This window comes from Carassius auratus, chromosome 31, assembly GCF_003368295.1.
Source record: "Carassius auratus strain Wakin chromosome 31, ASM336829v1, whole genome shotgun sequence".
Taxonomy (NCBI): Eukaryota; Metazoa; Chordata; class Actinopteri; order Cypriniformes; family Cyprinidae; genus Carassius; species Carassius auratus.
Genome location: NC_039273.1, coordinates 3,180,104 through 3,191,050, shown reverse-complemented (window position 1 = coordinate 3,191,050; position 10,947 = coordinate 3,180,104). Strand labels below are relative to the sequence as shown.

The window sequence follows — 10,947 nt, the reverse complement described above, 5'->3', positions numbered from 1 at the left end:
AAAAGATTAACTTATCATGGAAACTGCCACATTTGCATCTATTTTCAATCTGTATAAGATATTTTTACAGCACATCTTTGGAAGATTTAATCAATTGCAAGGGAACTTCCCCGTGCAGGTCAGGTCATTTCATTTCTGCATTGCCAAGCAGGCTTCAACTGGTTTTCCTAAATGTCTCAACCAACTGTTCGTGCTAAATTAGGTAAGGAAGTGTGACGTCAGAGGGCATGTGTTCAACACACCCTGTCAATAACCATTATAATATTGCATTATCAAACAGACGATCAGCCTTAAGCGGTTATAAAGTATTTAGCCACTATGCCTAGCTTAACATTTTATGAAACTCGTTGTATAACAAAATATCCAACCAAAAAGTGTGGCTGATTTTTTGGAGCTGCTGTATTTAGATATGATCAAGATTCATGCATGACCCCTTACACTTTTAATCAAAACACTTTCTATTTTTATCCTTCAATCCTAAAAGAAAACAGTCTTTATTATCTTGGTATGCTTATATGTTTTGGTAGCAAAGCAGACAGGCATCAGCATGCTGGATACAGTACACACACACACACACACTTTACAGTAATTTCTCTAGAGGTGGAAATTCCCAGTTTAACACTGAGGCACTTACATTACATACTAAAGTTCATGCAAGATATCTGAAGACTGTCAAAAATAACCACAATGGTGGCTCAGATAGCTTCTGTTTTGAAGGACCATAGCAAAAGAACTTCTGCAGAACTGAATCCTTGAAACAATCCCAAAACATTGTGCAGTACCCACTAAATAAGATTAATAAAATACATTTGAATCCAAGAATCAGTCTCCTTAGCTTCAAATTCAAGTGTGTTTGTAAACTAAAGTGTTTCTCATTTCATACTTTTTTCCTTCACTAATGTCTAAAAGCCTTTCTATACCACACAGACCCTAAATAAATGAATTTTTGACTTGATCCAGGTGTGCTTTAGATCAAGAGGAAGGACCAGTTGATAGTACAGCTCAAACTTTCAATTAGCAATTTCGAATAATCTCGAATCACATCTGAAGAAATATAGTGACATTTTATGTGGGAAAAAAGAAGTTCCAGACAACTTTATTATGTGCATAAAACAGCTTTATTTTCAACAGATCAGAACCTTCATGAAGAAATCAATGATTCATTGACTTCAACATTAGATCAGTGATTTTATCTGGATGTGACCAAAACAAAGCAGCAGATTTTTTTCGCTTTTCTATTTAATCATTTTACACCATGCTAGTAAGACACAGCGCAATCACGTTCCCCTTAACTAATCCAGAACATCCTTCTACGAAACATAAATAGATTCAGCTTAAAAAGTCTAAAAGAAATAGAAACTCTTAAAAAAAAAAAAAAAAAGACTAAGCTTTGAATTGTTTTTTTTTTTTTTTTGCACTACTGTATATAAAACAAATCTAAAAACTAAAAAAAATTAAATAAAATTATCATATGTACAACAGCTGAGAAAGTGGAGTAAAACTCCCGACCTGAAGGCAGGCAATAAAATATAAAAGTTAAATTAATACAAAAAATAAAAATAAAAAAGGAATTTCTACAAAAACACTGAAAAAAAAAAAAAAAAAAGTTAGTACTAGCATTGGTCATGGTTCTCAAACGAAACATTTTACATAAAAGGGTTCTGAAAGATACAGATGCAAAGTGTTTCACGAACAGGTTTTATGCCAAAAGTGTATACCAGGATGAGATACAAGAACAAAAGAAATTATTTTGGCATATAAATATTTGGTAAATAAAAGGCTATCAAGAAATTGCTAAGTATCAATGTTTTACATTTTATTCAAATGGCTATATACAGATCCCTGGATGTACAAGCCTGTTTAAAGTGAGCTGATTCTCAATCAACATCTGTACCTGTTAAAGGAGCTTAGCAGACAGTCAAGCAGCACTATAGTGGATCGAGTCTCTCGTCGCACAGAACCAACACAGCAATGACATACAGATATGAGGAATGTACCATAACATGGTTGAAATGAGTATACATTACTATAGCACACCGATTTCAGGTTTGCTCTCACAGAATTTAGCTTCAAACATATACTGCATGCCCTTAATTTGGTTCCACTTCTGATGTTTTATTAAGGAGATAAAAAGTTTTACAGCACACAGATTTAAAAATAAAAAAGACATCTGATAACGTAACCATCCCTTCTGTAGCACCGATCGTGACACTGACTGTTTGTCATAACGGCTGGTTCAATGGTCAATCCAAAGCCTTTAACCTGTGAACGGCTCCATTGCACCGTGTAGTGTTTTATTTAAAAAAATATAATGGACACAATGGGCCACATGGTGAAAAGGCAATATGTGTGAGAGAACAAGATGACGAGAAAAAAAATGTATTTGAGCGGTTTGGCAACAGACGCTATGCCCTCGCTTTAAGATTTCGATGCAATTGTCCAGGCAAGAGTTAATTATTTGTGTGAGGTCCTTCTGTGGTTTTCGTGGTGTGTGAGGTTGGCGGCGGCCCATCAGGCCGAGGCACTGTGTGAGCTTATAGTTCAAAAGAGAGGGAGAGAAAGTATGTGAGGGTGTGGATGCTCATGCATAGAATTCTGTGGTAGGAGCTTTCTTGTAGATGGGCGTCCTGCCCAGGTCGTAACTTCCTTCGTCTTTCTTCTTGATGCGGAGAACGAAGTGAACCAGCAGGACGATGAGGAGGATGGCGAAGACCAGACCAACCGCTGCGCCCGCAATAACAGCTAGAAAACAGAAACAGAAAAATGTGAGGGAGGCATAATCTACAGACACAGCCTTAATGAATACCAGCAGCCTGTGTGGATTTAAAATATATCACTTGTTATTGTTACTGTATCTTTAATGCAGAAAGAAACATAAAATTACACATTTTTGATGGGATACTTTGATGGGACTTTTATACTCAGATTTAATAGAATAAAATTTCCAATAATACTAAAATAACACTGGAAAATACTGCGTTAGATGAAACAAACCACTGGGATTTATTTTAAAGCAAAACATTAAGCACTAGGGTACTAAACGTTTTTTTATATTTAAATATTCAAATGTTGCCTAATAATGTTTATTAATTGTATTTACTTTGCACATCAAACTTGAACTAAAAAACGCGTCTCCTCACCTGCAAGCATCTCTGTGTTGTTGAACAAGCTGTCATCTCCAGCATGGGTCATGTGCACTCTGCTGTCTTCAGGAAAGCCCACTTCATTGCTTTCAATCAAAACTTTATTATCGACAGCTGGCTTTGGTTTGAATGAATCCTTCAATTCAGGGATCTGGTTACTATTGAAGAAAGTCTGAGAAGGGAGAAAACGATCACAAGAAAATTTATATAAAAATCAAATCGGTTGCATATACAGCAAAAGTCTGTCATATGAACAACAAATCTGTAATTCAACTCATGGTTTCATGAATCATAAGCATGCATAAGAAAGAAATGGCAATTCAAGTTGGATATGACCCAAAGTAATGAATTTTAAATCATTGAGTCAGTTCAGCAATCGGCTCATAAGAGTCACAAATCAGCCAGAAAACACTGATTGCATTGCATATTTGTTTTTATATTAAACTAGTGCATAAAATGCAATAGAAAGCAATATTTACTGTAATGATCAATTTCACTTTAAAATTTGTAACTTCTTGTAGGCAAAAACTTCATTAATTAAAATTCTTGTTCTATTTCCTAACAGGCATTTCTGTAGAATACAAAATTTTTCAACGAAAAAAAAAAAATCATATCTACCTCGCTGTCTATGGGTCCTTCTACAAACCCAGAGCCTGAGCCATCATAATTATCATAAACTTCTTCATCATCATAATCATCGTCGTCCTCATCGTCAGTTGGGTTTACAGTAGTAATCTCAAAATCTTCATTAGGAAAGTCGCCGGAAGACTCCAGATCATCATCGGGCGACTTGTTTTTCAGAGGTATCCATGTTTCAGTTTCTCGTACCTACAGAGACAAATAACATACATGAGGACAAATCACCAAAGAAAAATGTGCAAAATCACTCTTTCATAATGTAATCCAATGCAAACAAAGGTAACTGAAGGAACAGTCACAACTGAGTGACACAAGAATGATTTAGAGACCTCATAAAATCAAAACTGGGGTTTTAAGGCCTGGTGTAAAACATCTTATCACTTTAAAAGATATGCAGGTTACTTTGGCCTATGGCATAATAACGATTGTTCTGAGAGCACAATTTAATTAACACACACCAACGATGTTAATCACCTTAGAAGAGCCATCACTGTGAATGGGTTTTAAACAATTAATAGACTAAGCCTATTAGCATAACAGGAGGAAGTAGATCACCCGAACTTATGTTTTGTCTCTCTTTCAAGACTCTTTCCATGGAAGTGGCCATCTTTCACTGTTGCTATGTTTGCAAGAAATCAAAGCATTCTTTTTTTTTTTTTAAGTGTAAATAAAAATAAATTAAATTCTATTCTGAATAGTACATAACTGTGATTCACACAATACTGCATTACAATCAATTCACTCTTGACCTTGAAGCGGGCTGGAAAGATAAGAGGCAAGTTAGTGCAGGTCTGGAACCATAGTGTACAACAACAAGAATTCACCAGATAGGGGCTGAGGGTCTTTATCTGTCTCTCTCTCTCCTGCTCGCTGTCAGAAACAGATTTAATCGAACAGATCTCACTGAAGTTTCACATACCAGGAAAGCAAAAACATTCATAATGCACAGATGCACGCTCACGGCATAACCACCTTAGACAAATTTACGGAGAGTTTCAGTAAGGCAACAATGACTTCAAGTTTCTTAAATACACATTTTTTTTAAACAAATGTAATGCTTAAAATGGCTCTAGATGCAATAGGGAGGGTTTTTTAAAACGGAGACTGGGGGGGGGGGGCTGATTGACTCATTTTCCAGGAAAAGCAGGATCATACAAACACCACATGAAACTGCATGTCAGCTCTAGCCTGCTCTGTTGTTCGAAGACAATAAAAGAAAAAGGGAGAGCGAGAAACAGAATGACAGAAACCACAAGAGGGTGTGGGGAAAGAGGCCGACATACATTATGGTTTCTTTAGCTTTAGTGCTGTGAAACCCCACTCCAAAATCCCCCCGCGTTCTGAGGTACTCAGCTAGAAGAGAGTACAGCGGATACTCTGAGAAAGCCGTGGTTCAATTAAACCAACGCTTAAATTCTCATAAGCAACCATTAAATTCCAAGCAAACATATACAAGCCACTTGAAAGAGTTTTAAAAAAACTCCCACCACCCAAACTAAAATCTACAGACTAAGATGGACTGCTAAAGAAAGTCCCTCGATTTCTCAGTCGCAACACAGGAAATAATAATTTTTCTTTTTAATTTCCCAGCAATAACCAAAAAAAGAGAAAAGAACCCTCACCAGCTTTTAAAGGAAACAAAACCAATGCATAAGATAACAGCAGCTCTTAAAAGAATAATTAATTCATGCAGCTCACTAAAAACTAAATTCTGTCATTTAGTTGCCCTCATGTTGTTCCAAACCCTTTCACACAAAAGGAGATGTTTAGTTCATGCTGCTTGAGTCCAAACTATGGATGGAGACGGGCACTGTCAAGCTCCAAGAAGGACAAAATGCACAATTAAAGCAATAAAAAAATATATATAGAGCATATAGAGCTTGAAATGGAAGTTATTATTCATGTCATTATTGTGTTTGCTAATTATATCTAGCATCAGTGACCACAAAAGTAAATCATACAAATTGAAAACAACATAAGGTCTAGTAAATGTGTAAAAGCTTTATTTCGGAGTGAATTATACCCTTAGGCAACACTCCTGATAGCCGTTGAGACTTTGATAAAAAAGATGACTGATGTCTACAAGTATGATTATGGCTTTTATCCTCAAAGTGAGCCTGTGTAAATTAATCAGCTAAGGAAACCAGGACCAAGTCAAGACTAGCAAAGCTGGGAGCAAATCCGACCATCTGCTGACAAATGGTCTGGCATCTGTTCCAGTGAGTCATCATGGGCGACGAAAAGAGAAGATCCCACAGTCAGCGGCTCATCCGTTACAGTGAAAAACTGTCGAGGTGATCCGGCGATTATTCACTGCCAATATTTAAAGAACTACGACTGTTTGCATCTTGGTTTTACTAAGCAACTTCTGAGTGTGGAAAGTCACAAGAGTTGGGACATTTTACAGAATGTCTCCTGAAAATGTTCAAATGCCTCGATTCAGTCTGGGTTTCATTGGTGACCCATCAGAGCTACACTACAGATATTATCCGCTGTCATCTGTGGTGGTTTGAAGACTGTCCTTGTTGTCCTTTCAGGTCACAACCAATTACAGTCTCAGTCATCAAGACAAAGGGTGTCTGTCACTTCCACCAATCGGATTTAACAGTGCATTGTGTCATATGATCTCCTCATGAGATACACTCCTCACACACACAGAGTGAGTGTACATCCTACTTTGCACACAATCACACTTGTATATTGAGATTATTCCTTCCTACACTCCTAGCTGAATCTCAATAGTGGGGCGGAAAGACTCACCTACCTGTTAAACGATACGTCACTGTTCAATCACATGCCAGATTCTCACCACAACACCTGTTCAAAAGCCCTGAAGCATTAGTGCATGAGAAGGAAATGGAAATTGGACTTTTCCTTCAAAATCTTCAACTTAACCAAACAAAAAAGGACTATTCAGCCTCTATTCTCTCACACAGGGTGTGCGATCACATTTTCCTTGTATCAGTTAGTGGCTTTAATTAATGAAGCTTCTCACTATTAAGTCAAAGACTGTTTTATACAAAATGAGCCGTTCTGAATAGCCCAAACAATCAGTGGTGTATAATCTGGGAACGAGGACCTGGGAACTTCCCCGACTATCTTAAACCTGACATTAACAGAGATTTAGACTGAATTTAGGAAACAAAAATAAGAAAGAAATTCACCAAAAATCTATACACATCAGACAATTCATTTGGTGGGTTCTCTGAAGAATAGCACCCATAACACACTATTTCACCTTTGTGCATTCATCAGGAAACAATCATGTTCATTACTCTTTAATTACGCTTTACAGCAATTAATATTGCCCAGAAATGAGAAGCTTTAAGATTGACAGTCAGACACTGCCAAAAATGATAATAAAATCTTACGATTTAGATCGCAAAACATTCTGAATGAACATTATTATTGCATTAATAATATTTTTTATTCAAAAAGTACATTTAACGCCACAAGTGGAACCAAAGTGTTTTACAATAAGAAAGTAAATTATAAACATATAAAAGTAAAAATAAAAGCTAGGAGTAGTAAGTCTAATGACCACTGAATGATGGAGAGGCACTGAATTATTATCATTAATAATAATAACAATAATATGCATGAATGGACATGTAAAAGAGCATTCTAAACAATATGACGATGCAGGAAAATAACAGGATATTGCAAGTTAGCAATAAATGTGTTACTAGATGTGAAAGACCACTGTGTGTTTGTAGGAACATCAATGAGGCTCAAAATTTCTTCAACTTAAGCCCGGAGACCTGAGAAACACCCAGATTGGTGTTTATTTGAAGACTGGGTATTTTCAGGAGTACAAACATTTATACGCCAAGAAAGACAAAGGGCTTGATCAAATTGCCATTGCTTAGGGGGAGGGTGTAGACAAAAATAATCTTCACTAAAGAGTAAGTGGTAAAACCAATTCAGATGAATACACATATCACAAGCCTAATTGCTAATATGTTATCATAAACAAGCTATTAATTACTAAAGGACAAATAAAAGCATAAAAAGTGCTATCATCCACACCAATAAGCAGAAAAAATAAACTGGTCAACTTAAGAAAGAGGAACCGTCATTAAGAAGGACAGCTGGTGGATGGTTCTCAGCATTTCCAGCTAAAGCCAGTCTGGCATATGGTTAATAGCTCCACAAGTAACAGAACTGGAACGGTAAACGGATGTGGTCTGCCAACTGACTCTAGAAAACACAGGATTCCCTTTACAAGGCCTCAAGATATTCCTTTGGACTTGCAAAACAAAAAAGTGTACAGCATAAGGCATTGCATTTGTCAAAAACATCTGCGTACACAGGCAAAGTTGCTGAAATAACTAAATTATTCTTTCAAACAAGCAGCAAATAAAACCCTTTTGTTCGGTTCCAACATTCCAGCCTCGAAAGCGATTTGATAGACCAGTGGACAGCAATGCAAAAATCGTTATTACATCCTGGCAATAGTATTTATCATGTCTGCTTCCTTTCAACAGCCATTCTGATGAGCTTCGCACCCTAAAAACAGCTGAATAAATAAAAGCAAATCACCTCATGCCTAATTCATAACAATCAGTAGCAAGATACCTAGCATGGCCATCACACTTCAAATAATACAATTTTAACAGTGCAAGTTTTGTTTTAAGATAATTATTAACATACTAAGGTCACAAAACACTGTTTGTAATAAATCAACAATTATTTTCATTAGTTTTAAAATTAAAGATTATTGGAGTGTTTTTACAAAGAAAATACAATTTCAGTTTTTCTAATTTTCAATAGTTTCTAATTTCATGTTTCGTTGCCATTCCTAGAGATTATATTTTAAGGTGGTGAAAGCTACACTCAAATATTACCAACATCAAGGCCAAATCAAGAATATCCACTCCTACTTTGCCAAGGTTTAAAGTGTCCATATAATGTTGAGTTTAAGCCAGACAAACTTGTCCAGTGGCTAAAGAGGAGGGATCTGGATGAAAGAGGTGGACCATTTATATCTGCCCAAGTGTGTGAAATCCCAAAAGAGAGGCTGGTCAAGGTCAGGAGGGGTCAAATTCCTCAGGAAAATGCTAAAGAATGGAAAAGGAGGGGGGCGAAAGGAACACAGACACTTCTGCATGATTTGGAGGAATGCCGTGGCCATCTCTGCCTCGAAGGACAAGGCTTTTGGTATGTGTGAGCTTGTTCTCACATTCTCACCAAAGATTAAATTACACCATCTGATTTACTACTAACAGCACAGCTGGTTTACTGTTCTATTACCCTTGGATTACACAACATCACACTGACGGACAATGACAAGACCCAGTGCAAAAGCTGCATCTGTTGGTGTTTAAGTGTAGATAAAGATCTGTGGCAACTCCTTTCCAAAGGTCTTTAATAGAATGGAAGGTTTGGTGCTCAAAGAACTTGCATTTTGACTTATATAAGGGTGTGTGTAGGGTGCGTGTGTGTGTGGCAGTATGACTGAGCAAGCACACTGGGTGGCATTTGTCTTCTATTTCAACTCCTAAAACATCGGCAGCAAGCTATTATTCTTTTGAGTTATCAAAGAACTGACCAACACAAAGCTGTGGCATCCTATTCACATGTGCTCCAGTGGGAGCTTCCATAATGAACAGATGGAATAGTAAACCTCATGGACTGAATCCAAAATAATATTAATAATAAAATAAACAAAAAAAGACACAAGGGCAAAAACTGTCACATGAAAGCCAGTGCTACTCATTAAGATACTCAATAAACAAAAATGAGCAAGACTAGTTTGGTCCTCTTAAATTGGTTAAACGTTAACTTATAAGGCTTTGTTGTTTCAACAGGTCTATTGTCAGAGAGCCAACGATTTAACGTAGCTAATGCAAATATAAAACCCTTCTTTTCTTTCGTCATTTGTGATTAAAGAAAACAATATGGGTCGATTATAAAACCCCAGTATCGTAACTGAATATAACATAAGTTAAAATTCACAAAATACTCACCGATTCAGCGAAAACAGCAGCAGCCAGAGACAAAACCAGCATGATGTAAACTTTCAACATCTTTTCTTTCAAATAAGAAGCCCCGACGCAGAGATTTGTAGTCAGTTTCCGAAGTGATTCACTTTTATAAATCAAAACAAACCGATCCTGTCTTTGTTAATCCTTTTGTAGGCCGATTCGATTAGGTTTATATAGCGTATTTTCTTGCTACTATCCTCTGTGTTGGTAAGCAGTAGTCCTGTGTAATGCTTGATCCCGTTTAGTTTTATTTCAAGACGTCACTGACTGAACCCGCCTCTCTTCCGTGTGCAGCCAATCAGAACACAGACAAACCAGTGACGTGTTTTTGGAAACTCCGCAACAGGTTTACACATTTTTTTCTTTTCTTGTACTTCTTGTTTATTTATTCTACATTGTAACTGCCCTTTTCTTTGTCTGTATAATGTTCTTGATAATAATAAAAAAAAAAACGTTTGCAAAACAATGCATTAGTGTCCAACATGTTGCCGGAGCACGTATTTACATTGGTAACCTAGTTAATATCCGTAATTAACTGACCAATATGAATGACTAGCATGTTTGAGGAAGTAGGAAAGAAGAAAAATGAAAGCGAGACGTTCGTGGAAAGTTCAATGACATAAATTTCCGGGTTTTTTTTGAGAGCGCTTTTTGCTTGTTCTTCCCCTTTCCATTAAAGTGGTATGAAAAACGAAAAACACTATGCTATTTAGATGCTAAATTAAATTAAAATTATGCATTTAGCAGCCGCTTTTATCCAAAGCGACTTACAGTGCATACAGGCTATCAATTTATACATATCATGTGTTCCCGGGGAATCGAATCCCCCACTTTACGCTTGCTTGCTTGCTAGCGCAGTGCTCTACCAGTTGAGCTACAGGAACACCATTGTGGGTAAAATAGCCTGGCTCTTTTAAAAGAGCTGGTCTGCATGCTGATCTTCAAAATTCTTTAGTAAACGAACTAGGCTCAGGCTGTGACCACTTAAGTTTGCAAGCCAGCATCTTGGTTTATCTTCTTTTCGTTCTTTTCCTTTCATAAATGTCAGTTATATTCAGATTTAGGTGTTGCATCATAGAATTAACGGTTGCCATTTCCTATAAAAGGTGTCTGTTTTTGGTTCTCATCCAATCATAGTTACTCGAAAATGATGGAATAACTCTTCTTGCATCACAACA

The 10,947-nt window shown here is 36.7% G+C and overlaps 1 protein-coding gene across 1 annotated transcript; it reads right to left on the bottom strand.

Annotated features, from left to right (window-relative positions):
* Positions 1–1,099: 1,099 nt before the first annotated feature.
* On the bottom strand, positions 1,100–10,000 carry LOC113050223 (syndecan-4-like). Its single transcript, XM_026213005.1, has 4 exons — positions 9,752–10,000; positions 3,762–3,971; positions 3,141–3,315; positions 1,100–2,742 (listed from the first exon to the last, which is right to left on the bottom strand). The coding sequence occupies exons 1-4, from the start codon at positions 9,809–9,811 to the stop codon at positions 2,582–2,584; spliced, it is 606 nt and encodes a 201-aa protein (XP_026068790.1). The 5' UTR covers positions 9,812–10,000; the 3' UTR covers positions 1,100–2,581.
* Positions 10,001–10,947: the final 947 nt, after the last annotated feature.

Coding starts and splice junctions, on each gene's coding strand:
- LOC113050223 (XM_026213005.1), bottom strand. CDS start 9,811: ATGTTGAAAGTTTACATCATGCTGGTTTTGTCTCTGGCTGCTGCTGTT. Junction 3,316..3,761: donor AAGGACCCATAGACAGCGAG/GTAGATATGATT, acceptor CTCCCTTCTCAG/ACTTTCTTCAATAGTAACCA. Junction 2,743..3,140: donor CAACACAGAGATGCTTGCAG/GTGAGGAGACGC, acceptor TCTGTTTTCTAG/CTGTTATTGCGGGCGCAGCG.